The following is a 27,225-nucleotide window of genomic DNA, read 5'->3' on the forward strand; positions in this document are numbered from 1 at the left end:
ATTTACTCTGAGGAAACACAGTGAAAGGGTAGATACAGCAGTAAAAATATGCAGAAATTCAACATAGTATTAGGAGAAAAACAGAGCTAGAAAAAATAGCACCATCAGCTACAAGTGCTGCATGGCACTTGGATACGGCTTTTGCTTCCAGTGTCAAAGCATACTCCAAAGCTTTTGTATTACCAGTTTGAACTCTAAGAAGTTTTATCCGCTCTACCTTTTTATACTTGCTACATGTACTAAAACTAAGATATTTTACATCATTTAGTTACTGATAAAATTTCTCCAGTACTTTTTAATTGCAAAAAACAGTTTCTTATAAGTTACATTCAGGAAGTTAAGCCACTTCATCTTAATATGTTTTTGTCTTATAAATAATTGTGTAATCTTCTCTTATTCACATCAACAAGAATGTTCAGGAAATACACTCACCAGAAAATGCATATACCTACTATTTTTAAAAAGTATGCACTAATGATATTAAAGCTGTTCTGCAAAAGTACACCCACTTTATTATTCCCTGTTCCAGTTAGAGCTAGTCAACTCTTTGTATGGAAAACAAACTTTTGCTGAAGAAAGAATGGCACAGCCATCCTGCAGACAAGATTCAAGTGTGATGGAACAGCATGAATTAGAAATTATGATGAGCTGAAAACATCTGAGAGTAAACAGGCCAAGAGCCATCTGTTGCTGTATCTCCCCACCATCTGAAGTTCCAAATGAAATCACAGATCTTTATTGTGCATTTAGTGAGGATCATTAACCCCCAGCATTCTAGTTTTTATACAAGTGTCTCAGCTGTATTTTTCTGAGAAGCAGTTTTAAATAATTTTTAAATGATTTGTTATATATCGTAAGTCTAAAAGCATTACTACAACTGTATTTAAGTTCTGCATTGGGCATGTCACAATGCAACACCACCCAACCATGTGTTACTAAAACATGTTACATGTAAACTTTGACAACCAAATATTTTTATTGCAGAAAAATATCTGTGTTTGTAGTCTCAGTTCCCAAACCTAAAATTAAACATGCTGGCACACCTGCAATTTTAAATGTTAATTTTCAGAGCAATTTGGGGTTTTTTTGTTTGGTGTTGGTTTGGGGCTTTTTTAAAGGAAAAAAAACCACACATCAGAAGCACTGATTATTTTTTTCTTTCTTTCACTTCCTATTCCAGAGTATTAATCCCTATCTAAATTTTACATGTATACACACATATACACAAACACACATGCACACACACAAACAGACCACTTTACTTTTAGATAACTGGCTCTTTTTCCAAGGAATCACTGTCATTTTTAAGCTATTTTTGAAAAGACCAATCTTGAAAACACGTGAAAAATAAAGAAACATTCTCATTTTCCCCTATTATCATTATTGGAACCAATAGAATAGTATTTCAGGTTTGTTCCACAACTGATTCCTCTTAGCTACTCCTAATATCATATGGTTTACTTGTTTGGGGATAACAACTGTGCTGCAAATAATTTCTCTGGATAAAGATCCAGCACGTTCCATCCTGTCTCTCTTAATGCAGAACTATACATAATGGTATGCAATGGATGGTATTTTATCATAAATAGGATTTGAGGTATAAGCCAAGCTGTTGTATTCAGTTTCCTTTCTGAAAAATGCTGTGTTAATTCTTCAAAAAGAAGAAAAAAAAAAAAAAACATTCACTTATACTGAGCTAGGTTCCTCAGAATTCTCTCTCAGTCTGGACTCTAATGCATCTCAGGGATGCAAATTAAACATTAGACCTTCAATACATCAAAATTTGCGTTCAGATGTAGTTTGTAAGAGGTGGTGTTGGAAACCTAATCATCCTTATTATTTATACTCGGGGAAAAATAATTAAATAAAAAAAGCAGAAGTATTTGAAGTACATGAAGCTCTTGATATTATGAAGGTTTTCACTAAAAGATGTGCCCTACTTCTGCCATAAAACTAGGTAAATTAACTTTTCCTTGCACTATAAATCTTCTCCACCTGAGATGCACAAGCAACGGACTGGAGAGTGTTATTCTTACAGACGGAACAGGTAGCCTAGAAAAAGTTTTCTCCTTTAAAGCAGCATCATGTCAGTCAGATGCCTACTGTAAAGTGAAATACAGTGCCTGCCAAAATTGAAGACTATTGCTCTGTAAATATCTTTCATGCCCAAGAGGCTTCACAGGAGCACTACATACCTTTCATTAGAAAAACTTTAGGAGATTTTTTTTCTGAGGTTTTTTTGCTCTATCTTGAGGAATACATATATCTTGTGAAATATATATACATATTTATATATTTTATGTGTGTTTCTGTGTGTATATATCTATCTCAATCACTGTTTTATTCCTTATGCTTTGAATATATTTATTAAATGAATCGTACTAGGCTGATGGACTTTCATAGAAAATTCAGTTATTCAAATTAAGATTTGCTATGCTGAAATCATTCATGTTTTCCTAAAAATTTCTCAAATGCATGATAGAAAAGCCTGTATTTGTTTCTCTCTACTTTTTCAGAACTTCCCTCTCTTCTTTTAAATACTCTATGATAGTACATCCTTTACCATGTTATTTTGCTTGAAGTACCACCTTCTAACTTTCATTCAATTTTGTATTGATTTTGTATTTTAAACACAATTCATCATTATTAAGAACTGTCTCTAGCAATTGCTCAGCAGAGACTACTTTCTGTTTCCCACATACTGATTAAGTGCTATGGAACACAGTAACAGGCTTAGGGTTGAGAAGCTTTTTTTCTTATAGGCCATACTTCATTTGGAATGTTTTAAAATGAACAGTTTTAAAAGATGCATACACTTATACTTCATTCATCCACCACCATGAACTGAGTCTAGATTTACCTAATTTTGTATCATGTCAATATTCTACCTGATTAAAAAAGTAAACACAATTAAGTCAGTTTGTAGCAACACAAAAGCAAAATGTTTTTCATTTAGCAGATTTGACTCTAATTCTTATGCAGAGACCGTATTTAAGGAAGCACGAGAAAAGATGGAAAAAATTCTGAAAAAAATTGAAAAGGCAAAGCACACAAATAATGCACATCATAAATTATTTAAAATCGTCATAAAGAACACTTTCTACACGCAGATTAAAACATAAAAGCAGCTATACTGGACCAAACCAAAGCCCAACACGCCTTCTCCAGCAGCAGCCAAAATTGAATGCCTAATGAAGAGTACAAAAAGAAAGGATGCCTCCAAGCATTTGTGACTCAGCAATTAAGAGTCAGACATCTTTTCTGTACAATCCTCAAGGGATTTATTTTTCATGAACTTGTCCAGTCCCTCCTTGAATCTGCTTGAGCTCTCAGCATCCACAACATCCTGGAGCAACCATTCTGTGAAGAATCACCTTTTTTCCACTTGTTTTCAATCTGCCTTTTCAATTTGGACTAGATGATCGTTGTTGGACTAGATGATCACTGTCGGTCCCTTCCAACTGAAATATTCTATATTCTGCCTCTTGCTCATTTAAATTTTACCTCCCATTTTCTGTACCCACCAAAACCCACTGCAAATGATGTGCCTCAAAGGAGTGCTAATGTTCCAGATATATATTTTTTAGGTAAAAATACAGAATAAAAGCATAAATTACATCAGTTATGACTGGTACTGACAATGGCAGAGGTAACATCCTCATAACCAATGCACTCAAATCAAGAGTTGTGTAGCACTTTCAGATAATAGAAATACAAACTGTACTTAGAGGTAAACCATGAACACATGGAAGTTATTTTTTAAATGCTGAAGTCTCCGCAATTTTCTGCTGTCTCTTTACACTCATTTTCATCACCTATCCTAACTCAGAAACCCTATGGTACAGCAGGCTTCTCTCACAGGTTCACTAGGGCTCAAAGTGCAACTTTGCTTTTCTCAAAATGCCCATGACAAATTAGACATAAGCATCTGAACATAAGCATCATTTAATTCTATCACCAATGAAATTAAAATATTTAATTCAGGGTTAGTCCCTTCACACAGCCCAAATGCCTCTTTTGCATATTCACTCAGTTTTTTGATTTCCATAGACTCTGAAGGTTGCCTCCTGCTAAAAGGTAGCGACAAAACAAGCACAATCTACATCTTAATTCATCCTTTTAAAAAGGGTCTTTGCATGTGCATTCATTGTAGTTGTATACATGTGACTCAAGTATTTAAGTACAATAGCCACTAAGGCCCCAAATTTCACTTAACAGATAGATTAACCGTAATCCTGCTAAAATTTATAGGACTACACACTTAAGGTAACCTGCAGTGAACAAGAGGGGCTTTACCCAAGCTGAAACATCCACACAGTGTGCAACAGACACACCACACAGGTAAACTTCTGTCTACAGACTTTCAGGATGCTACATTCAGACAAGTCGATGTCTCTCTGACTGGAGCTGAGCACACAAAACCAGTTGAGACACCTATGCATTTTGCACTTAGTGCTTTTAGTCACAGACTTTCCATTTACAACAGACACACACAGAGTCTCTACCCCATGACAGCTATCTAATCCAATGTGCCCTAAGTCACATAAGTTTGGTGTCTAGAGTGCTTAAACTGTTGTTCCAATCTAATTTCATGTTTCAAACTGGAAATATTAGGATCAAAATGTTTATTTAATGTTAGTAATACAGAAAATAACCTGTAATGCACTTGAGGATATCAGATATTCACTTTAGAGGTGTGAAGAGAAGAAATATTAATAAATCTACCTTTTACCTCCAGTTATCTTCCTGTCTAGTCTGGTGTTCTGTTTCACAAAGCTTTGATACTGAGGAGCTTTCCCAACTTATGGCAGCCCGGTACACGGTGGTGTCCTCTCACAGGCCTTCTGCTTACTGTAGAGCAGAAAACTTGCATCTTCTTAACTGCATATTCAGGCATTAAGCCTGATACTAGCAATGCTTCTTAGCTCTCCTAGCACAACTAACTAGGAAAAGACTTACGATAGCACCAGTTCACAGGCTATTAAAAAACACTTATCCTCTATTTAGGTTTCATATAAATGTCTGTGTGTGTATATTTGTATTTATTTATAGATATAGATATTTTATCAAACAAAAATTAGCTACAGGAAAGAAGTAGGAAAAAGTGCAATTGAGAAATTAAATGTTTAAGATGATGTGGAAATTATGTGGGGGAAAAAAGTAACGTGGAAAATATTAAACAACTTCAGTGAACCAATATCCCCAAAACAACATTCCCTAGTAATTTTTGTGAAGTACCAAAGAAGCAAGATAACAGCTACTCATATGCCTTCAAGAGGAATATATATAAAAACTAATGTCTTCAAAAAAACCACACAAATTTTATTGAAAAATTCATATCTCAATTCAGGCAAAAGAATTCCATTTATAAAGCTACTCAAAAGCCACAAACAATTTAAGAACAACTCAACTAACACTTTTTCATCTTTTCTGCACTTTGGACACATGGAAGGCTAGCAGTTGAAAAATCAAATGTTAGACACACAAAACGAGGGCTGGTAGCGCATAAAAGAAACACTTCAATACTGCTGAAAAATGGTTTAAGACAAAGTTACTTTTTTTTTTTTCTTCACTATCAAGAGAATCCAAACATGTTTTAGCCTGTACTGAATTTTAATCTGGGATACCGTCATACACAGAAAACCTATAACATTATTACTTGTGGGTGTTCACTTCATTTAATAAAAACATCACACTAACTACCAAGAACAAAGAAGAAAAAAAAGAAAAAGAAAAAAAGAAAAACAACAAAAATCCTCTTCCTCAAGGTAAATTTTTGCTATAAAATTACCCAATTGGGCTTACTCAGGATGCAGCTATGGACTTCTCTTCTGCTTCAGTATCTTTTACAATTTTCTTGCTATTCTAGGTTCAGAAAGATGTATACATTCATGCTTTTTGGCTTCTTTCAGCTGGAAATCTCTACCTGCAACATCTAAATGCATCACAAACAGCAGGTCTTAAAACTACGGATGACTTTGGCCAAAACGAAAACTAGTAACAAAATGGTCTTACCAGGATCTGTACGCTTGGTGAAATATATCAGCTGATAAACGTAAGGTTTTTAAACACCAAACATCAGTATTTGGAAATTGTACTTCAAAAACTACATTTTTGGGGCTGCTTGGGGTAGGATTCTTGTCTAAATCAAACAAATTATAAAAGCTAGATTTGCCTCTATTCTCACTGACAAACAAACAAATAAAACCAGGATTTAAGCTACCACTTTACAGTCCCTTCAGTCTGTAGTTTCTTGATCACTTTAAGGCAGAATAAACCAGCGCCACTGTCAAAAGAATTGATCCCGTCCTCTGTACAAAATGCAGCCACCCATGCACACCTCCTTATACTAGCATGAGTCTTCATTCAGTCACACAGTGAACTAAATTGGGAAATTGATCCATGTTCAATTAATCAAGAAAAAAAACCTTCCTAGGGACATGCATTCAGAATTGCCTTCACTGCTTCCTGATTTATCTCCCCAGTTCTCCCAACAGAACTGAAAATAAGGCAAAGCCACATTTCAGGACCTTTCAGCATGACATTGGCCATGCTGCTCCAAGGAACCAGACAGACCTGCCTGAAACAAAATGCTTCATGTTTGTTATTGGTAGCAGAGGCAAAGCTATCAAACTTTGGGATCAGTGGCACATCCATTTGGAAAACCACTTCTGTGGAAACTGCTTCAGATATCTTACTTGCAGTACATATGGCTGAACTGACTGAGGCTATCACTTGGGTGGTCAATGTTACAGAAAGACTGATGTATACAGTACCAAATACACCTTCACTAATCAGCCTTTCTTGTGTTATGAGATGGTTTCTGAAAATCTAGGCTGTTTAAACACACAGTGTGATATAGCTGGCCCTTGATATACAGGAGTACCCAACACATTCTGCTTGCGTCCCAGTAGTCCAAAATCAGTCTGAAGCTGTAAAACCAGTAAGACTACCCTAGCAGCTATCACAAGGACAGGACTTAGGACAGATCAACTGTCAGCTTTGCTGGACTGCTCACACTCAAAAGCCATGTAATACAGGTTAGAAGTAGCCATGAAACAGGCACAGGCAACAAGAAGCAAGCCTCTAAAATGTACAGGAAGACCTTCACCCTCTGGAAAACAAGCCCTGGCAGTAATTAAAAGCCGAATGACTTCACATAAACTTCAAGGTTTTCACCATGATTTGGGGAGTCTGTCAATTTACCGCAAGACTAAGCAGCTGAGCAACTTTACAGCAAGTTGTAAAGAGGTTGATACTGTTCTGGCATGATGCAGCTCAAGAGCTAACCTTTGCAGAATTACAAACATCAACCCTGTTGTATCTGTAAGGGACTATTTGCATTGGCAAACCATGGAAAGTCCAAAACGGCAAGACTGTCAACAGTCCTGGTTCCCATAAACGAAAGATTGTTTCTGCAAGACGGATGGACTCTAACATAAAAATAAGCATTCTGAGACGAACAGACCTAAAAACCAAGCTCCTACAGCTAGAATTATGTAAGAAGCTGATCCTGAGCTTCAGAGGAAGCCAACATGGAACTCACAAGGGTAGACATTTTGCATCCAAGATACTTCAGAGAGGAAAGAGTCCTGTTTTTAAATTCCTTCAGTCTTCCAAAGAAGCTTATATCAATCACAACACTAAGGTGGTCAATGGGGGCTTAGTCAAGCTCCCACAGCAGAGGAAGAAAAAGAGGGGGCAGACTAGGGGTATGCACAACTTTTTCCACCATGTTTAAAGGGAACGCAGGACAAGGAGTGGACATGCTCTGTAAGTCCTCAGACCCAGCTTGGGTAAATAAGCACACAAGAGTGCAAAACTGAATATGGACAGGCACACAAAAGATAAAAGAAAAATCATAATTATCTTATAGCATATTCATGAACAGAAATGACTAAGTCCATCACTTTGAGGCTTTAGGACAGCAAGATGGTATTTCCAATCTAGCCAAGTCTATAATACACCTTTCTTTTTCAGTAAGGCTCCTCCTGGACGACTCACGCATTTTTCAGATGCCAGTCCAGAGACAGATTAGGACCCACGTCAGGCCAGAAGGATGCAGACTATTTTTTCTTTGTCAGTTTATCCTTCTGAATCCTCAAACTCTTGCACTGCTGAGCTTTGTGTTTCTACATGTAGGGAGGAATCTCCCTGTTGCAGAGCAGCCTATCACTTGGTAAAAGCACAAGCTGTGAGATCAGTTGCCCTCAGAATGAAGAGAGCTAGAAAGAGAGGCCTCATGCTAAATATGTTTTCACTTGTTTTTTTTAAATTATTTTTCCTTTCTGAAAATTCAAGTAGTAGTTACATTTGGTACTTTTGCAATGACTACATGCTGTTAGTTTTAAAAATCCTTTAATTAAAAATTAAGATAAAAATCAGACTATGGTTAAGACTAAGGCTGACCAAAATTGTTATTCATGACTCAATTTCTAAGGAACAGGTCTTTACCAACATTTCTGAGGACCATCCATAACACGCCCTCTACTTTCCAATTCTTTCCTGTGTAATTACACAACTCCAATCTGCTTTATTCAGTTTTTTTTGTATATACATGAAAAACATGCCTAAGAGTTGCACTGCAACAAAGCAGAGTCTACCTACACAGAGCTTTTGTAATCGTAAAGTCTTGTGAATTCAAGGTCTGAGACTTCATACTTTAATACTACTGTCACAATGTAGTCAGCAAGAGGCCACAGATTAACTTCCAGTTCAGTCTGTCTTCTAAAGACTGAAGAAATACTAGTCAATGTATGAGGGCTGGGACGAAGCCTTTAGAAAAAAAATATTAGCGTCTTTTCAAACTCAGCTGATTTGCAGCTGAATTTTCACTGTGGAATTGGGGTCAAATTGAACAAGAACATTAGTTTTTGCCTAAAAGTCTCCTCTCCATCATGAGGACAGAGCTCATAAATGAAGATATTGACCCTGTTTCCTTGCAGCTATATCAAAGTTGGTATGGAATAAGATTACTATCCATTTCTTGAATACCACCCTTTAAAAAGAACAACATTTGAAGTGCCAGCTTCTTCACAGACATCAGAGTTATGTAACAGCCAGCACAGTCAACAACATGACACATATCAGTTTTATTTTTAATGGAAGATATATATCATTGCTGAGAAAATATTACCAGTAAAAAAAATCCTATTGAAGTTGCTAAAGTACAAAGTTCTGTTTACCACCAAAAAGTACAATTCAATTTGAACAGTAACTCACCTAAAGTCACACCCTGTAATTTTCCTAAGTACATTTCACGTTTTCTATAATTCAGCTGCTACCTGTATTATACCATTGTGTTAGCACAAAGAAAAGACGAATATTTTCCCCTCACCTCTCCAACAGGCTTTGCTGGAATCTGCCCTTGAGTCTCTCTCAATTTGCGAGCATTCTCAAGTTCTGCTTGAAGTTTTGAAGCTAACTCCTTCAAAGAAAGTGGTAGTACTCCATTAGTTTGACCATTTTAAACTTTTAGAGACCTTTATATCAGAATTAACTATTGATTCAATTTCTTCATGTTTTGATATATTTTTTAAACTCTAATGACACAAAAGACTAAAGAAAGCATGTCAATATAATTCACACAATTCTTTACTGAAGATAAAATAAAAAAAATTGTTCAGAGGCATGTAAAGTATAGAAACATATATTGTCATAAAAACACCAGAAAAATTATGCTTAAACATTATTCAGTTATACTAATAAATGCTTTGTGTAGCTAAGCATAGCTACTACTTTATGTATAGGAAGCTAAATAAGGAAGCCTGAACACATCAAGTGTATAACCTTTCCAGGTTACGCTACATATCCTTTTATTTATTTTTATATATATACATACACACACACACACGCAATGGATCTAGGGAAATATCTCTCAGACATTTTTGCTATGCAGTTTCACATCTCTCTACACTGCATGTCCGATTTTGACACTTAAGACCTTACTTTGGGTATTAAAATGGACAAGAGGTGGAAAATGAGAACTGTTTAGAGTCTTGTGTAAATTGTTTTTGATGCTCCTGCTCTCTCATCCATCTGTTTATTAAATAAATACAAGCATTTTAGAATATCTTGGTTTGCTAAGAATTGATAGGTGACAACCTATCAACCTATAAGAAATACAACCATTTATACTCTGACCACTTTGCCAGTTCCATTGATTGGACTCCAACAATCATACCTATACTTGCTGTCCCAAAATTAAGTCATTTGATCAACACCAAGCAGCAAGTGAGTAACAAAAATAGATTCAGAATTCATTTGTCCCACATGGTCAACCTTGAGCTCCGGCCACCAGGACATGCTGTTACATAACCATCTGTTCTGGTGTGTGGGGATGAACTTGTTTAAACAAGCTGCATTTTCAATCTGATCAGAGAAAGTCCACAAAAAAATATTTAAAGAGCAACAAGGCAAAGATTAGTTATTTATACTGTGGGTTTTTTTTTTTAACTAGGCTAATTCAGAGTGCATATGTAGAAAAATGTATATATAAAATTAACAGTAAAATTATAATGTTGGCTTCTGCTACATGATTTTAGTCAAAACAAAATGGTAGAATAATAAAAGAATCACACGCTCCTCTCAGAACACCTGTACATTTTTATTCAAATTACTCTTATTCGGTTACTGTCAGGCTGAAAAGAAAAAACCCACACATGTGCTCAAACCTTTATTTGGACAATGCTATTGAAGCTGAGTAGTAGGAAAAAAAAAGTTTACAAATTTTTGCTGCTCTCCATGAGAGTCTTTGGAAAACTTTCGCCTCCCCAGTACTTTACAGCAACTAGTGTATAGATAGCTTCAATCATTTTCCCCTGTAGGAAAATGTCTTAAAATAAAATCTTAAGTGACTAACACCAGTCCCTCACAAACCTATCACATAATTACATTTATAAACATATTTTTTCCTCATTAGTGTATTTTTTTGTGTATTAACTAGGAAAACTACAGATCAAAACACAGAGGGATCTATTTAAATCATTAACACTCATTATGTCTTAGTAGAAAATACACTGCTTGAAGTTACTTCTAATTCACTTTTGAAGCTGATAAGATTTCAAATGGACAGGATTTCTAGAAAAGGTGTATTTGTTCAAATTTTGTAAAGTTACATACACACACCTGTGTCTAAAGTCTGTGGAAAAAGAATTCATAATATAAAATCAGTTTGAAAAGAAAATATTTATAAAATGGACACTTTCTCCTAACAAAATTTAAATTATGTGATAGCGGCTTTGACAAAGACCAACACTGTGTCCTAATCCAGCAATAAATTCATAGGCCAAACATCCTAAAAATTCCCACAAAACAAAGAATCAATGGCTCTCAGGAAGTATTAATTTGGCACTTGAAGTCATAACATGTCTTATTTATTACTTCTTAGCGATGCAGATTTTGGTGCAAATATTCTGTCACAAGAGGCAAAGTAAACAGGTGCACTAAAAATTAATCTTTAAAAAAAAAAAATGCAAAGGGCCATAGTGATAGGATTCACTTCTAAAAAATGTTATTTTATTATATCCTTCAAAAAATTTCAGCAATACTTCCTTAAGAGCAGCTATTCAGAGCAAGCACTTGTAAAACATAGCTTAACCTGGTTATAACTGACACTTCCAGGCAGTACTACTGAATGCAATTAACTCACTATAGCCATACTTAATGTAATAAAAAAAAAAAAAATACTTCCAGAGTTTAGAGTGTTCCAAAACAGTGAAATTCTTGATCCTTCAGGTTGCTGTCTGAAACAAGCCTCCCAAAGCAACGTTAAACATGCAGCTGTTTATCTCAGCTCCACGGACCCCATCTCATTCAGGGCAGACATTTTGTGGAGCTGACCACAAAGCATTACATAGTTGTTCTCATTGCAGAGCTGGATGCAATGGCCTATGTGGTTCCTTTCAGGTTTATAATTCCATATCATAATTAATAACTATGCTTATACAGCAGAGCTATGGACCACAAGCATCTACCTGTGAGAAAGGTGATGAAATAACAAAAGCTCCAGGCACTGTCTATCTTGTAACACAGATATCTGCTTATTAAAAAGACATTAAAGCCTATAAAAAAGGCAGAGAACAACCAGTTTTGGATATGCTGCCTAGCCTACAAAACCTGGGGACCCGAATCCCCTATTCTAATCTATGAACCATTGCATTTAAAGCAGAAGTTACAGTAAAAGCAGTATCTTCAAATCCTATCTGATCAAATTTTGCAGGACTTCATTTGCTTGAATTTCTTTTTTTTTTAACAACTAAATCACTGTGAGCTTTAAAGAAAAATTGCAGTAAATCATGACAATTTTTCAAAGACGTTACCATGTCTCCCATGAGTTCTGCTTTCACAATCCTCGCTCCCAGTCTGTTCATCTCCTCTTCACTAAGGACCCGAGGAGGCTCATCCTTTGATGTATATCTGTAAAACACCAGCAGCACTAAACCCATAGAAAAACAATGTAATATTCACCTGTGTAATTAAGTATTATATGCCTACTGTACTGGTACATACGATCCTATTGTCAAAATAATTGATAACAACATATTATAAAAATACATTTGCAGTCAGAAGTTGCCAAGGACTCTGAAATCAAAAAGCTTGAATAAAATTTTTATGAGATATGTTTCCTTTTACTTTTGAGATCAATTAAAATGAAAAGCACTATCTATGAACATTTCCTCAGCATGAAAAAACAGTCAAGAGCCAGTCGCAGGTATAAGCAGACAAAAAGCAAGGAAACGAGGAGCAGAAAGAGTAATTGAAACCCACTCTGTAATTCTCCTTTCTGGCTTTGGTCATGCTTTTACTTCTCAGCTCCAGCAAAATCACCCATTTCCCAGTTCTCCTCCTGTACGCCAAATGGCCTTCCACCTCTTGAAAACTACTTATATGCCCATACTTATCTGCTCACAGTACAATCTTTGCTTCTAAAGATGTTATGTCTGATATGGTAGAGTTTCCACGGAAAATTAACTGGTACAGTTTTTAAAATATGAAGTCTCCCTAAAGAAGCTACAGCTAGTAACAAATAGTATTGTACCTTAATTTTAATATTAAAAAGTCAGTGTATGAGTTCTTATGATAATAAATAAGGTCTCTAAGAATTATTGCAGAGGCATGAAACAAGTTTGGCTCTTTTTCTCTAATCCTAGGAAAGACTAAAACCAACCAACTCTAAAAGTAAAATATCTAACACAAGAGAGACATAAGAATAAAGTTATGATATTGGTTCCTGCTAGAAGTGGGGGGGGGGGGGGGGGGGGGGGGGGGGGGGGGGGGGGCGGGGAGAGAAAGAATTCACTCACTACTCAGTATGGTTAAACCCTGTAGCGTTTGAAGAACGGGAGAACTTTGAAGATGGTGTAATCTTTAACTGCCAGATCTCCCCAGCCCTGAGGAAATTACCAAAGTTACTTTTGTCTGTTTTGAAGACACCCAATCCAAAACCCAAAAACTCAGCAGAAACATTTACATCAACTTCACCAGAAACAGAATCCTCAAAGATGAAGTTCTCACTTCTCCTTAACCCATATTCTTCAAAACAAGGCAGACTATTTCAGTAAAGGGAGCAAGAGGTGTTTATTACTTCATATATGCTTTTTTTAAGCAGTGCTAGCGCTTGAATCATCGTCTGAACTTTGTGAGACTAGAGACATTGTTTTGATTTGCTTTTTATCTTGTCTCAAATTAAACTCTGAAGCAGTCACATTATTAAGTGTGATTTTCAGCAAATGCTAGCTGGATGGACTTTTCCTCTGAGGAGATCCCTTGGACATCCAATCAGCACTTTTAATTAACCTGTGTCATAACTGTCCAAAACACTTTGATTTATAGGCTGAAGAAACTCTTTCTGTGCTTTAGAATGGATAAAACTTAAAAGGTACATTGTCAGCGTGAGAGATGAGGAACTGAACCAGCAACACCTATTAATCCAAGCCTTCACGTCAATGAAGATTTACTTTTTGTGACTGACTGACAACACTACTGACAGAGTACATGTATTACAAGACTTGAAACTTTAGGAAGAAAAAGCAAGCAGCAGCTTACAAATTATTCCCAACAGATAACTACCCCACATATCCAAACCTGAAATGTTCGAAAAGCCAGAATTTTCTACAAAAAAAGACAGTTCTCATTTAAGGAAACAGGAAGACAGGTTATAGGCTATCTCAAACACACAGAAGCTTAGGAGTTAAGAGTCAGCTTAAAATAACTCAGAAGTAAGTCAGTCAATAAGCAGAGACTATATGGTTTTCCAGGCCTAAGTAATCTCCACTTTACTAATAAATCAGCCCAGTAATTGTATGGGCTAAGAAATATAATTAAAATATCACAGAAGATGCACAATTGGGTTTAACAATACTAAAACAGAAAAAACATGCAAAAGAAAATATCAGCTAAATAGTTTCTATGCTTAGTTCTCTTCTGTGAGGAAAAGACTTATCTTTTCTATCATAATAATTGAATATTTTGAACTTGAATAAGCAAACCACTTCCGTACATAATCTAGTTTCCCAAAATTTGCAGCTCTGTCCAGTTACAATTAGCATTGCACTTACTACATGTGGCAACCAAAAGCTAAAAGGTAGTTTTTGTACTTGCAATTAAAAAAAAAAGTGCATCACCATTATTGAACACAAAAAAAACCAAAAAATAAGACTGTAAAGGAGTAGTTGCTTCTTTTAAGATAACAAAAATGAGGCAATGGTATCACTAACTTCTGCTCAACAATTACATGCTCTACTAGGTCTGGCTGGGATGGAGTTTATGTTATTCATAGCGGCCCGTATGGTGCTGTGCTTTGGACTTAACTGGTGACAGTGTTGATAGCACACCAGTGTTCTGGCTGTTGCTGAACAGTGCTTACACAGCCTCAAGGCTTTCTCTGGTTCTCACTGTGCACCCCTAGCAAGTAGGCTGGGGTGAGCAAGAGGCTGGGAGGGGACACAGCCAGGACAGTCGGCCTGAACTGGCCAAAGGGCTATTCCATGCCACATAACGTCATGCTCAGCAATAAAAGCTGGGGAGTGCAGTCTTACCAAAGTAGCTGCTGCTCAGACATTGATTGGGCATCAGTCTGCTCAGGGGAGGAGGTGAGTGACTGACTGCCTTTGCCTCACTTGTTTTTGTTTCTTTCTTTCACTTGTTAAACTGTCTTTATCCAATACATGAGTTTTTCTCCCTTTTGCTCTTCTGATTCCCTCTGCAGGAGGGAGAATGAGCAAGGAGCTGGGTATGCGCTTAGTTGCTTGCTGGAGTCAACACACCACACATGCAAAGCAACACCCCGCTCCATACCTTCCCTACCCCTACCCCACCCCCCAACCCCCCCCCTCCCCCAAAAAAAAAGGAAAAGAAAAGAAAAAAGAACAAGGTGCAAGGTCTTCACATGGTCTCTCTCGCTCAGTCTCTGAATTTTGGACAATCACCAGTCCAAACCAGTAGTTCACTACAGTTAAATAAAGTATACCGGATGTCAGAACTCCTATTTGCCATCAGTTGTATGACACAGCTGTTAGATCTTGCTTTCTCCTTCTGGAAGTCACGGAGGAAACAAAACTGAGAACAAAGGTAGACTTACTAAAGGATTATATGTCATTTACACAGATTTTTTGCTGCTAATCAGTGAAGTATTTGGCTTTTTTAGAAAAGTGCATGATATTTAAGATGAAGGATAAGACCCTAACCAGGCATAATCACACCTTTTTATGTGTGCAAAAAAGAAGCTTCTTAACAGGGTGGTTTTTTTCCAGACATATAGTTCTGAGTGTATATTTTCATTTTCATGGAGTCTGTGCCCGAACTGCAGTGCAGATGCACTCTCTCAGCTCACCACAGCATCCCTCCTTACATGAATACCTACCTTTCCTCATGGAAACCAATGCACCACCCAAGGCAGGCAGAAAACAACTGTGGATTGTGCAGAATTTGTACCTGAACAAAGTCATGAACAAACCAGGGCTCAGGAGCTGAGGAATTCTCATAGGCTCCAGCTCAGACACACTGTGAATCATTCTAATCAGAAGTTTACAAAGCACATTGAAGTGGTAAACCCCAGGCACTTCAGGGCAATAACTATTTGGGCAATATCTAGAAAAATAAAGAGTATCACTAAATTTGAATGTCTAATAATGTCTCATACATCACAGGTTTAATGCTACAAGATCTTTTTTTCAGAGTAACTAAAACAACTATAAAGATATATTTCTTATTTTCCAGCAAAATAACACCTAGGCAAATACTAAAATAAACCATAAAACAAGACATGACAAACACTTATGAGTCGGACTTCCCATACTGCATACAAACTATTCGTGCCAGAATCGGGAACTACTCCTGCCATGATGTATATTCAAACTCATGCTTTTTTAAAAGAACAAATAAATAAATTAGATTAAGTGACCATCGTGCAAATGATTTATCTTCCTGCTATCAAAGAAAATGTAAATTTCCTTGGTTCCTATCAAAAGTAGAAAATATAGCAAGTAAAATCTGCAAAAAATACCCAACCTATACAATATAAAGAATTGTGTAGACTAAGCTGCCTGTTTCTGGTTAGTCATGCAGTACTCATTTAACGTACAATTTTTCTTTGCAAATACACAGTGAGGTATCTGCAAGTACTACATGTAGGAACAGTTATAAATAAATATTTTTAAGGTATAGTCTTGTTATTAGAATCCAACAATTGAACATTAAAAGTAAATTCATAACCCTGCTATAAGAAGTTTTTTCTGCAAATAACTGACATAAGCTTATAAGAAGGAATTACACTTGATCATATTTCATCAAATGCTGTTCCCAACTAAATCATATCACCCTTCTTACATACTCTGACCAAGCATATTTACTTGTCTAGCTTTCCCAAGCAATTAAATAACACCATCCTGACTCTAAAATACTTCTGCACCTATTATTGGGAAGATCTGAAGGAAAGCATTCACAGTAATAACCACACTACTGATATCACTGGAAGAACCAGCAAGCTGGTAATACTGGAGAACAGGTGGCCTTGAGTAGAGCAAAAGCTCAGTTGTCTACAACTTACTTTTCTGACCACTGCTCCTGACTACTCTCCATTGTCTTTCACTAAAGCAAGTCAGGCAAACTGAAATTCCTAGCACATATTAGTTGGCGCTTCCCTTCCCACTCCTATTCATCTTTCCTCTTTTCCACAGCAAATGTACTTTTCTAATCAATACCTTCTACTGTTTTTCATGTTACTACTTTAGCATATGATTTTATCTCACAGGTGCAAACCTATCCCTGCTGTATTAATTATTTCAGTTTTTAGTCAACATTTTCTAACATTTCAAGTTTGTCTCCTATAAATTCAACAACAGTTAAGATACTGTTTTGCAGGTTTTTTTGCCTAAGAGGCCAATTTTACTGCAGTGTGAACTAACATTAGAAAGAAGCAGAAAATAATCTATCATTAGCAATTCTAAAATATGCTGAGGAGACAGGGCAAGTAGGGGGTGTTCATTACTTCTACAGTGGTCTGTTTTAGCTGCCCCTAGCTGGGAGGCTAGCCTCCTCCTAACTAAAGAGATCTGATATGATCAGATCTAATACTGTCAAAAAGAAGACAGAGTTTCCAGTATACTTTGCCGTGAAAAATACAGCAAATAAAAGACAAGTAAAGATGTTTGTAAGATACCTAGAACATGATGTTTTACTGTCAGGTAACGTTTGTTTCTTCTCAGGGATATCGCTGCTTGGGTACTCCTGTCGCAACTTCTCTTTTTCATCACTTGGAGTTCTTTCCCAACTATTGTCATCAATTTGTTCCCTAGTACCTGATGACTTTTGATCAGACGTTAATTTCTTATTGTTATCTTCTGTGTGTGTTTTGGTCCACAGTGCAGTATCCTCACTAGGTTTTTGGAAACGGCTGCTCAAAGAGCTATGAACTGGCAGTTTGGAAGAGGACTGCTGTGACTTGTAGTCTCCAGCTGCACTGTAAGATGATAAATCATCTTCAGAGGGTTTCAGAAATTTGTGTTTCATGTTGCTTAGAGATGAACTCTTTTCCTGACTTCGTTTTTCATCAGAGCGTTTTTCTGCTTTGGAGCTGTAGTCTCTCAATACTGAGTGCGTGCTACTGTGTCCACATTCTTGGTCTTCTCTTGACATATCTCTTTTGTAACCTTTGTCTTCTTGCACCCATCCCTTGCCATACTTTTCCCTAGTATAGCCCCCAAACACATTCCTGTTTCTATCATCTTCTTCTCGTGTCTCCTTTTTCATATGCTGTTCTTTCTTCTCTTTCTCACCTTCTGAATAGTCAGTTTTCTTCCACCTTCCGCTTCTATAACGATTTTCCTTTCTGGATGCAACTTTTTCAGCTTCTTCTAATCGTGACTGAAATGCCTCCATTGACTATAAGAAAGAATAAAAAAAGTCATACTGCTTTTAAGATCATGGGGTACTGTGAAGCTCCCTACAAAGTATTACAAGAAAGGCACCATTCTGTGAAAATGAGACACTGTGCAAAGGGCAAGGCATGAGCCGTGGAGTGGAAAGGAAGACTAGTACGAAAAAGGGAACTTATAGCCTCGTGTCTAAGATGCTCTGTTGGGAAGGCTTTCTGATCCCTTCACTTGGACTATTTCTACTTTAGAGCCACAGGATGAAAGTTGAAGTGCTAAAGCACTCCTGGGAACAGGGACCAGAGCCTCAGAACTATCTCCTCCTGGCAACCTGGAGATTAGGGGCTTGAGCTAGGGAGAAAGGCTTCCTCTTTCTCACTCATGAACTTTGCATTTATGCTCACTAGATGCTCAGCTTCTATAGAACCAATGGACGTTCCCACTAAACCATTTTACAATCTAGTTAAACTCATAAAAACACAGGAGAGTGGGTTCAAAATCTTTAGCTTGAAACAGGCTTTGAACCCCTGTGGACTGTTCCTCTTCCCTCTTTTGAGCTGAATTAAAAGCCATCAATTATATTCCCCCCCCCCCCCCCCCCCCCCCCCCCCCCCCCCCCCCCCCCCCCCCGAAAACATTATATACTGAAGCAAATCAGGCAGGGATCTCTTTCAATCACTATCCTGTACTTCAGCAGCCAGAGTGATTCATGCTGCTTGAACTCTAGTTTCTTGAGAAAGATTCTTAAAAATAATATTCTTTAGAATCACTGGCACTGAATAATTTCTACCAGCGCTGACCATGTTGGTTTCATCACTCAGGAGTGACTACAATTCAGTTCAAAGACAATAGTATGAAGTCATACTGTCTTATCCAAGATTTCCACAACAAACCAGCCTAATCAAAAAACCCACAGAAAACTCAAATGTAACACTATGGCCAAGATTTAACACCCCACACCTTTGACCAATGTTTTTAAAGACAATAATATAATATGTAGGGGAGGCAGGCTTTAAAGAGTTAATATTGTTATGGCAGACTGTTCTATTAAAAATAAATTTTGAAGACTTTTAAACCCTTCAGAAGCAAGCAGCTTTCTCAATATGTCTGGACTGAGCAGATCACAAGTGGCTAGAAGATTCATATTTGGTAAAATTTGACACAGCTCTCCAAATTATCTTGGTATTACCATTATCCACAACGTGCATTATTATCCACTAAGTGCAGGAGAACAAAATCTATATTCTAGTATACATCATAATTTTGGAAGCACCGAGGTACTTTTTAACTGGGATCATTTGAACCTCCTGATGTAGAAGATAAGTATTTTAAATTTGCTACAGGATCCCATATATTAAAAAATATTTAACAAAAAAGATATAAAAGGCTGGGTAGCTCTAAACTCTTCACCACTTGAGAGAAGCTTCAGAGGTTGTTTTTTCCTGCTTCTTTCCTTATGTCTTAGACTACACATTAAGTATTTGTGTCTTTACATGGAAGTAACCTTTTCCAAGCATCTATTAGTATGAAAAAAAGGTAACTGAAGATCCTTACCCCATATCTCTCAGCTACAATTTCCTCAAAATTTCGTTTCTCTCTCTCAGCCTGCTCCTTCATCCTTTGGTATGATTTTCGTAACCAACTTAATCCAGCATCTTCTACCACTGTAACTAAAGTAGAAAACAATGCAAGGTTGTAGTTTTATATCTCAGCAGTTATTCCTATTTAACCTTACTCTGTATGTGACATTAAACCTTCACCTGAATGTAATGTAAAAATGGAAAGGGTGCAAAAGAAAAATAGAAAGAATATAATAATACAATTACATGTTTTTATAAGTTAATGGTGGATATACCTCAGTAATACCACTGATTTAATTTAAGCGTCTCCATTTTATCATAGAACACAACAAGCAGTTTCCAAGACAGGAGTGGTATATGAGAAGTTGTGGGGATGTTTTATGAAATGAAAGAACCTTCTTATTGTTTCCGCTTTCTGTGTCCATTCTTTGGCATACCCCTTGAATACAAACAAGTGCATTCCCCTTCTCAGAAAATTAATGAGTAACCCATTGCTTTCCATTTGAGAAGCTAGCAGAGTTCTTAACATTCAAGGACATATACTCACTGATGCCTGTCACCACTTACAGATCACTGATCACTGTGACTCCTAGAAGTGGGCATGAGGCTAATGGTTTGCAGGACAGACTGTCCACAGGGAAAGGCTCCCAAAGAGAAAAGCCAGGGACCCTACTGTTCCCTGTTGACAGAATACAAGGACCCTTCTTATCACATAATAAACGCTTTATGACATTATGAAAAACGTTTTTCTAACTGCTCTTGCTGGAAATAGGCAGGATAACCCTAGGGTAAGGAAAGAAGTGAAAAGGTTACAGAAATAATATTTTTCACGAACTGCATCTGTAATGTACTTCATTTTAATGTGACTCAGACTTCTGTGGTTGAATATTTTAAAACTATAATTTGTGTAATGGAATGAAAAGAACCAAATGAGATGACAACAATTTATCTTGTCTTGGTTAAATCATGCTTTCCTTTAATTAGTTCAAAACGGAGAATTTCTGTAAAGATATTGAAGGTCAAACCACTCAAGATTAAAAACCAGTGAAGAGAAATTCTGCAAAACAACATACTATGATATTAACCCAATATTCACTACTGAATTTTCATCCAGATTTTACTTTATTACATGTTAGTCATACTCCCTTTACATCAACATCAGTAGTAACCTGTTAGCAACACAGAGACCAGAGACTGGAGACAGAAATTTAAGATTATTACTAAAAGTTGCTGTTTACCTTTCTTAACTGAAGCTGCTTCATCCTTCTCTGGTGGCAAACCTGTACCACCGCCTTTCCAATAGGGATTGAGTTCCCTCTCAGACAGCATGGCCTAAAACAGAAATAATTTTAATGTGTGCATAGCATATGGTTTGTATTTTCTAGAATATTTGATAAATTTTGTGAGACTTGTGTGGGAATAGAACAGCTTACTCATAACTTGTGCTATCTAAAGACAGGTAGAAATAAACATAAATCTCCATCCTGAGTCAAAGCTCTCAAACATGTGCTTAGTTGGCACCCTTATTACAAAGAAGCAGTTTTACTGTTTGACGGCATTGCCGGTGTAGCAGTAATATGCGCTTGTGTCTGAAGCACTGCTTTTATAGGGGCTCTTAGTTTTACCTCAAGTTACTGCTTTACACCCTCAAACTAGATCGCTTATTGTGATTCTGTCAACTGACTTCTCTGGAAGCAGGCAAGGAAGTCCACTGAAGAAAAGGGTTGATTAGGCATTCCAGCACTGACAAAATTTTGAATTTGTCTATGTTATATCGTCAACTCATCACCACCACTGGCATGCTGTATGCATCTGTTGTACACATTATTTTGGGTATCAAAGAAAGGACAGACATTCTGGTGTAGAAAACACAAAAGCATAGACCTGCCTGGAGAGCCAAGTGGTTGGGTGGGAGAGTCTATAAAAATCATATTCTTCTAGGATCAAGAATACATATAAATTGTCATTAACCATATAACACATGCTGACATTCTGGTGATTTGAGATCTCCACATTAAATGGTCCTTCAACAGTTCAGAAAAAACATTCAGCAAAAAATCATGTGGGGAAGAAAACAAAAAGATTAATCCCTTCTCAGAAGACAATAACCAAAGTGCTGCATATTACACAAGAACAGTGCTCCAGGTCAATTTCGTTCCTAGCCACAACACAACTGGAAAACCTAACAGCAACAAATGGCCTACTGTGAGATGTGAGGACAAGTAAATATTAGATAGCGATCAGCAACTATGTCTTCAGATCAGACTACATTGCATTTAAGGAGCTGAATGAACAAATGAAGCAGCCAGCAACTGCATGTAAACAGAACTAATTTAATGACAGCAACCCCTTCCTCAGCCAGACCCTGATCCACCCATGTGTTCATGCACAACTGCGGCATGAAAGGCACAGCAACTGCTCTGAATTCTTTCTTCAGGAAAAAACAAGCCTCAGCACCCTATGCTTTAACACAGTAACTTAGGTAAGCTTTTACCACACAAAACAATGGTGCTTCTTTCACACATACCATGGGAAAGAAGGCCAGACCAACAGTCTGTCATTGTTATTAAGTAAAACACCTCAGAAGCACTTCAAATATTACTGAACTTAGTACTAACAAAACTGGCTTTACCTTACCTAGAAGATAGCTTAAAGGCTTTTCTCCACAAGATAAGACTGCTGTATGAACCCTTCCCATCCCAAACAAATAACTGACCAATTTAATTGAAATCACTATCACACAACACATTAGGCATTAGTTTAAAAACTATACAAAGACTTATGTATTTGAACCAATTCATTGGTTCATTCATCACACAAAATTTAGTAAGATGCAGAAAAAAGTTGATATATTAATTCCTCCTACCTGTTCAAGTTCTTGAGCTTTCTGTCGTTCCAATACTTTTTCTTTGTGTCTTTCACCTCTGACAGCTGCTGCTGACGTGGTTTTCAATGACATGAAGTCTAAATTCATCCATTCTTCTCTCTTTAAGATAAACACAAAGAATCAGTGTTCATACTTCCAACAAAAACATGGCCTAGGTACAAATCAAACCAGTGCAACTACTGACAAATCTTACTTACAATAAACAGTATAGGTTTTACAAACAAATATTAAATACTTTAATGAAAAGCAAATATGATTTTAAGAACCCCAATCTTTCAATTTTTTAATATTTACTTACACAAATAAATTCCATAAATGTCTTTCTGTAATTTGAAATACATCTTCACAATGTATTTAAGACACTAGTAAACATGTGAACCGTACAGACTGCTTATTATTTGCTTAAGCGAACACTGTACATCTAGACCAACTCCTTTTCATCTTGCTAATTCTGACTTCGTGACCTCTTACATCTCTTCTGGCATATACAAAATCTGCAATCAGTAACTGAGCATAGTTTGTACCTCGGATACCTAGGCACTAACTGCACCCTCAAATTAAACAGTTACACATCTAAATTCTGTGAACTGTACCCACAATAACAGGTAGAAAACCGCATTTACAAAATCTAAACCAGACCAAGGACATTTTAAAAATGAGGACTACTCTCTAAGAAAAGCAGCATATAAAAAGCCTAGATATACCTACTACCTTTATACACACAAAACCTGAAGCCTCAAAAGCAAGCAGTGACATACACATTATAAACAACTACTCTACAAAAACAAGTACTTGGAATACCTTCTGTGGATAGTATAGCAACCAAAATGACAAGATTACACCTATTTTGAAACATGTCCTTGCAGAAGACTCTTCATATCTTCAGTAGGGTTCAAGTCTGAGTTGTCAATCTCAACAGATGCTATATGTCACACTTTCTATTAGGCAACACACCAGAGAGTTTCAGAGGTGAAACACAACATTCCACTTCTCAGATCTCCTCTAAGAAAGAGGAGGAACTGAAAAATAATCTATCTTCAAGTGATTCAACAGTATCTATGCCCACATTAGGAAGCAACATGGATCAACAGAAGTGGACGTGCATGGGACCTCCGAAGGTCATCTGGTCCAACCCCCCTGCTCAAGCAGGGCCACCTGGAGCCAGTTGCCCAGGACCATGTCGAGACGGCTTGTAAATATATCCAAGGATGGCGATTCCACAACCTCTCTGGGTAACCTGTGCCAGTGCCTGATCACCCTCACAGTAAAACACTGTTTCCTGATTTCAGACAGAAACTCCTGTGTTTCAGTTTGCGCCCATTGCCTCTGGTCCTGTCACTGGGCACCACTGAAAAGAGCCTGAGTCTGTCTTCTATATAGGCTTCAGATCTGCGGTTTGGGGATTTTTTTTTTTTTTTTTATTATTTTATTTTTAAGTAAGCACTCTGGACTAGCCCGAGACTGGTCCCATGGAGCACCTTAGGTGCACTTTGAAAGCATATCTTCTAACTTAGTTTAATCCATCAGGAAATGGACTTACATGCTCCAAGACTTCTTCATAATGTTAGCCAAAATACAAAAAGTAGGCATGACCTGGAAATTCCTTTCAAAAGCACACTCTTCGTCCAAAAATAGACAAGCCCAGGGCACACATTATACAAGAACTGCTTGGAAAAACTGTTTTTGCAGTATGAATTATCATGACATACATAAGGATTTACATTTCATTACTTTATACTTCTCCAAGAAGATAGATATGATTCAGAGATCTTTTTTATGTCTCTTAACAAGATGCACAAATTCAGAATGAGAAACAGGGACTTTTTTCAGCAGTGGAATTAGACACTAAATTAAAAATCATCATTTTCACACAGCTGAGGATGTCGTGATATGTGACTACATTTATGTTACTAAAATCACAGCAGTTCATTTCAGAATGACTCCATTTTCCAGAATAAACACTGCTTACTGGGCACAGAATTCACCTAGGAAGATCAAGAGAGGCATTGATTCCATAAATATTGTTGCTGAAAAGTTCTACACATCTCTTCCTTACATCTGTTTAAGCACCACAGAAGCAAAAATTCATTCAACTGTAGAACAGCCACCAAAATTATGCAGAAAAAATAACATGTCTAGTCAAGATCTTCAAGTTGACTGCTTCAAGAAAATCAAGCTAAGTTGCTAGAGCCTCAAAACACGATGAAAGGAATTGGTGCTAGGCAACTTTAAGTGTAGTGCCTTGTTAAATACTAAGCAACTATTAGGTAGAGAAGTCTTCTGATGAATGAAATGTAACATTTACTTAGCTAAACAAAGACATTTGTATGTAAAATAGGTTTTGTTCAACACATTGCAAAAGAGCTGTCAAGAAACCTAAGCACATTTCACATTTGGTCATGCTGAATTTATTTCTGGAGTAGTTATCAGACTGCTCACCTGCAGGGAGGGTTCTTTCACAGCATCTGATTGCTTGTTGACCTTCCAAGCCTTTTCTGTGTTATCTGACTCTGACACATTTGACTCAACCCATTCAACTGAAGAATCCTAAAAATAAGAGTTTAATGTAAAGAATAACACCTTAACATACTCTTATATGTTGATAAAATGCAATACTAAGTATGTTGATAATCAAAATTGATCCTTATTAGCATTACTAATATAATACTGTTTATTATTTAAAAATACTGATAATAAAAATAGAATATTGATATTCCCACAGGAGATTGTTCCTTCATGATCAAAACGTTCCACCATACTTCATGAGCACGTCACAGTATGTAACACTAGTTCATACTGGCAGTTTATTAGCATAACACTGCTAAAGTTAAAACTGTCAGAATAAAAACAAAAACAAACACAATTGGTTTTATGGCATTACAAAAACAAAATAAAAAAATCTAAATTCATTACTAAGTATGTTTTACATTAAAAAAGTAAAATCAGTAACACAGTACAATATAAAGCACTGTACATGCTATCTCATATTTTCATACCCAACTTCCTACAACTGCACTTGCAAACAGTGTACTGAGATTTTATACTTGAAGCAAATAGGACTCCATTGAACAGAGTTTCTTTGCTATTTACATGAACCTGTCATGGGAATAACAGACTTCGGATAGAAGGTACCAGGCAGGACTGTGTTGTATCCTAGGACTCACTGATGTGGTCTGAGGAGTTTTGATGAACCGCATGGGAAATGTGGGACATTTGTGCCTTAGGTTACTTCCCACACTGAAAAGCATAGTTCACCTCTGATATCAGTCCCTGGAAAATAAATCTCATCATACTGCTTGTTCCTCCACTCAATAAAAGAGACTCTCTGAAAAGAAAAAAAAAAAAAAAAAAAAAAAATCACAGTGCTACCTGACTTGCACCAAAATGCTGGGAGGATGTTTGACATAACGTGGCCAGAAAGCAGCACCCAGATTTCTAACGCAGTCTCTGTACTGTTTTGCTAGAGTGCCCCTCAATGTGAAGGCATCTGTTTACAGATTCAAATGCACAAGTTTGAGCCTTCCTTCAGACCCACGTACAACTCCCATGTTGTTGGGAGTTTCCATGGTTGAACATCCATGGAAAAAGGCAGCAATAACTCAAGCTTAAAATCAAAGTCAAGTATTTGCAATTTTAGACACGTCATTCTACCATATACCACTAACTACAGGGAACCTATAAATTTTTCCACTCTATCCTAGAACGAGGATTTTTTTCAATTTCTCTCTGCTGAAAAACTATAAATCCCTTAGTTCCTAATGAGTGAATTCAATATTATAAAATTCACAAGCACTCACATAACAGCATCTTTTAAACTGATTAAATACTCAGTATATTAAAAAGACAAACTTTGCCACCGTTTTTCCCAACAGAAAATGGTAAGAATGAGTCTTAATTTCACTAATCATGTGTACCCACAGAGACTAAAATGGTGCAGGTTTTAAAAATGTCATTTGAAGCATTTTAAAGTCTCTTACTTACCGAAGAACTATCAAGTAAGTCATCCTTCTTTTCAGATTTTTGTTTCTTATTTTTCTTCTTTTCTTTCTTAGCTTTTTTTGAATGCTTATCCTTTTTCTTTTTTTTCTGCACAGAATGTTCCTACAAGTAAATGTTTGTAAATGAGATCCAGTAAACCAAATCACCCACATAAAAGAAAAACAATCACAACCTACTTAAGCAAACCACACTGAAAAAGGTAAAACACACACAGCTGGACACAGCTACATTTCACTTCTACTACCCTCTCTCTCTTTTATTGGGGGGGTGGGGCGGGGAGGGTATGCCTCACATCCATAATCAATTTTTCTTCCCCCTCTCAATATGTTTTTCACTGGAACTAAGGCACTATGACTATACATAGAGTATCTTCTACACTACATTTATT

At 36.8% G+C, this 27,225-nt stretch overlaps 1 protein-coding gene across 4 annotated transcripts in view; it reads right to left on the minus strand.

Annotated features, from left to right (window-relative positions):
- The window catches only part of CWF19L2 (CWF19 like cell cycle control factor 2), an 87,212-nt gene that overhangs the window by 45,602 nt on the left and 14,385 nt on the right, over positions 1-27,225 (minus strand). For 2 of the 4 annotated variants that reach the window (XM_050912416.1, XM_050912425.1), the window contains exons 3-10: positions 26,820-26,939; positions 25,278-25,385; positions 22,818-22,937; positions 21,190-21,283; positions 19,926-20,041; positions 17,660-18,381; positions 12,321-12,417; positions 9,338-9,427 (exon numbers count right to left, since the gene is read on the minus strand). In XM_050912416.1, the coding sequence (XP_050768373.1) occupies positions 9,338-9,427; positions 12,321-12,417; positions 17,660-18,381; positions 19,926-20,041; positions 21,190-21,283; positions 22,818-22,937; positions 25,278-25,385; positions 26,820-26,939 (1,467 nt within the window). The other 2 variants (XM_050912397.1, XM_050912405.1) reach the window with 2 other exon arrangements.

The sequence above is a fragment of the Gymnogyps californianus genome, chromosome 1, assembly GCF_018139145.2.
Source record: "Gymnogyps californianus isolate 813 chromosome 1, ASM1813914v2, whole genome shotgun sequence".
In the NCBI taxonomy this organism is placed as follows: domain Eukaryota; kingdom Metazoa; phylum Chordata; class Aves; order Accipitriformes; family Cathartidae; genus Gymnogyps; species Gymnogyps californianus.